Source organism: Mastomys coucha, unplaced genomic scaffold, assembly GCF_008632895.1.
Source record: "Mastomys coucha isolate ucsf_1 unplaced genomic scaffold, UCSF_Mcou_1 pScaffold5, whole genome shotgun sequence".
NCBI lineage: Eukaryota > Metazoa > Chordata > Mammalia > Rodentia > Muridae > Mastomys > Mastomys coucha.
Window position 1 is genome coordinate 65,244,331 of NW_022196911.1, and position 3,255 is coordinate 65,247,585.

The following is a 3,255-nucleotide window of genomic DNA, read 5'->3' on the forward strand; positions in this document are numbered from 1 at the left end:
AGAACTGGCCACCACTGCCCAGTTAGAGATCTAAGGATCAGTTTTGTTAAACACACTAACTCTTTACTTGATTCTACACATAATGGAAATAAGATGTAGGCCTGGCATACTGTCTTCATACCACACCATTCTCTTTACTTCAATTCTTGAATTAGACTCCACTCACTTCAGTACTTTAGACAGGTTAGTCATTTTGAAAAAATATTTATTTGGGGACTGGACAGATGGCTTGATGGTTAAGAGCACTGGCTGCTCTTCCAGAGATCCTGAGTTCAATTCCCAGCAACCACATGGTGGCTCACAACAATCTATAATGAGATCTGATGCCCTCTTCTGGCATACAGGTGTATATGCAGATAAAGCACCCATATACATAAAATAAATAAATTAAAAAAAAAAAACCAAACACGTATGTGTGTGTGTGTGTGTGTGTGTGTGTGTGTGTGTGTAGTACATATGTACACTGCAGCTGTCTTCAGACACACCAGAAGAGGGCATCAGATCCCATTACAGGTAGTTATGAGCCACCATGTGGTTGCTGGGAATTGAACTCAGGACCTCTGGAAGAGCACTCTTCTGATTTCTGCAAGTACCAAGGCATGTCCATGGCCCACAAATACATGCAAAACACTCATACACATACGATAAAACAAAACAAAATAACCTTCTAAAGTAGTTTTGTCTTTGTAGCATATAATTGTGGAAACACCCCCAAGGAAACAATCATTCAAATAACTGATTATTTCAGCCTTTTAAAGAACAAGAGCTTTTTGTTTTATATTTATTATTTATTTAGAGACAGTCTCACTATGTAGCCATAACTGGTTTGGAACTCTTCTATGTAGACCAGGCTGGCTTCAGAAACAAGAGATCTGCTTGTATCTGTCTTGATTAAAAGTGTATACTATTGCTGGGCGCTGGTGGTGCACGCCTTTAATCCCAACACTTGGGAGGCAGAAGCAGGCGAATTTCTGAGTTCGAGGCTAGCCTGGTCTACAGAGTGAGTTCTAGGACAGCCAGGGCTACTCAGAGAAACCCTGTCTCAAAAAACCAAAAAAAGTGTGTACTATTACAGTGATCTTTTTTCTTTTTTCTTTTGGTTTTTCGAGACAGGGTTTCTCTGTGTAGTACGGGCTGTCCTGGAACTCATTCTATAGACTAGGCTGGCCTCTAACTCAGAAATCCTCCTGCCTCTGCCTCCCAAGTGCTAGGATTAGAGGCATGTGCCACCACTGCCCAGCTACTACAGTGATCTTATGCCATTTTTTTATTGAAGAAATCTTATAAACTGGACATGTGACATAGTCACATAGTCACAGCACAGGGGAGGATGAGGCAGGATGGCTGCGAGTTAGAGGTTACTGTAGGCTACACAGTGAGTTGTAACGCAGCCTACGCCACACAATGAGATCAATTTCTTTTTAAAAATAACCAAATGATGTTTTCTGAGGAAGAAAATAATAAAATGGGGGAAAAAAAGTCTGTCCAAAGGGTAAGTTAGCCTATTACCCTTTGGAATTAGTATGTTCCTTTATCCTGTTTTCAACTCAATTCTAGCATCTATAGTCCTGAGCCCTATATAACAAGGCCTAGAACAAACCAACTCCAAGGACACTTATAAAAGATGATGGCAGGCATCAATTTTAGGAGTTTCTTGGTTGACTGTGTATTAACCTGCAAATGTTAAAGCCAGAATGCTTATGTGCATACAGCAAACTATCTAAGAGTTACTGCCCTCTTTTGTTGATTGAGCAACAGCCTCATGCCCTTTCCATCACTAGTGTGTCCTTTCTCCAGTCAAGTCCACAAGCTGGGGCTAAAGTCTCTAAAAGACACTTCGCTAGACTTTTAATTTTTTACTGTTCCAAACCGTACGACCCCAGTTTCTCCACAATACGAGATTCTGTGCTGTCTGTTGAAGAGAAGCCCTTAGCAACTGTAGTCCGAATGAAACCCGTTTTAAGACATACTTACCGGGTGTTGACATCAGAGCCGAAACCTTCGCGAAACTCTTCCTCACTCACTTCACAGCCCAGAACGTGGACTTGCTCCCCACTAAAGCAGAGATGAAGGAAATATGTTGAAGAGTGGGGGTACCGGCTCCCTCTCCGGGAAGGACCAGGAGAAACTGTGGGTTAACTCACCGAAGTGCAGATTTCTTGATAAGAGCCTTCAGGAGACTACGCCCCTCCCACTCCACGGAATCTGGAGAGCCAAGTATGGGTGAGTGAGACCTACTGAGACCTCAGATCTCCGATCACGACTTCCACCCCTAGCTGGGTATCCCCAGCGGGTCCTCCAGGCTCCCGCTCCTTCAGCCAAGCCCAAGGCTACCACCGCACGCCTTCATCCCTTACCTCGTAGAAGCACCAAACCACCGATGGCCAACAACGAGTCCAGCATCTCTGACGCCTCACGACGCCTTCTGATGTCGTCACCAACCAGGAGGCGGGGCACTTACGATTGCTTCCAACCTTAAAGGACCTCAAAGTCCGGAAAGGGGAGCCTGGTTTTTTTTTGTGTTCAGTATTCTCAGGGGGCTTACTCGGAGGGGCCGCTCCGGAGTGTCTGTACACAGTCCTAGAGACAACATCCTTAATGTGTTCTTGCACCAGGACTGGGGCGAGAGGGGCCGTTGGAACAGTTATCAGTGGGATGGGGACAAGGATAAAGGTCGCACGAGCTCCGATCCAGAAGAAGGTCCGAACCCGGGAATAAATGACGTAACTCAGCCACGCCCACACCACACCGTGCCTGGCTTCGCTCTAGGTCCCGCCCCGCAGCAACCTTGTGCGCCTGCGTAACGCTGCACCCATGGTCAGAGCGCTGCTTTCCTTAACTCTAACCTCCCTCTTCAGAATGAATTGAGGGACACATCAATCCCGGGGAAGTGAATACAACGTCACTACCGGAAGTAATGTCAGAGGGGAAGAGGAGGAGGGAAAAGAGGAGGAGGGAGCCCTTTGGGCGGTAAAATGGCGCCTGTCAGAGTGGGAAGCCCAGCTGCAGAGGCTGCAGCCCCGCTCCACAGCGGCTAAGAGATCCTGACCTCGGGGAGGGGGAGGCCACTCCGGCCCAGCGCTCCGCGCCCTTCGGCTCCCCCTCCCCCTCCTTCCCAGCTCCTGCGGCCAGGGGCCCCAAGAGTCGCTGCGGCCCGTCGCGCGCCGCCGCCTCGCCCGCCCCCTTCCCGGGGCAGACCCCTAGCGCGCCTGCGCAGAGGGCCACCCTTCTCTTCCCCCTTCCCCTCCCATCTCC

The 3,255-nt window shown here is 48.3% G+C and overlaps 1 protein-coding gene across 1 annotated transcript in view; it reads right to left on the reverse strand.

The window, feature by feature from the left end:
* The window catches only part of Elp5 (elongator acetyltransferase complex subunit 5), a 12,651-nt gene that overhangs the window by 9,243 nt on the left and 153 nt on the right, over nucleotides 1-3,255 (reverse strand). Inside the window, exons 2-4 of the mRNA XM_031351422.1 lie at nucleotides 2,358-2,484; nucleotides 2,145-2,205; nucleotides 1,975-2,055 (exon numbers count right to left, since the gene is read on the reverse strand). Coding sequence (XP_031207282.1) covers nucleotides 1,975-2,055; nucleotides 2,145-2,205; nucleotides 2,358-2,403 — 188 coding nt within the window. The 5' untranslated portion in view covers nucleotides 2,404-2,484. The remainder of the gene's footprint in view (nucleotides 1-1,974; nucleotides 2,056-2,144; nucleotides 2,206-2,357; nucleotides 2,485-3,255) is intronic.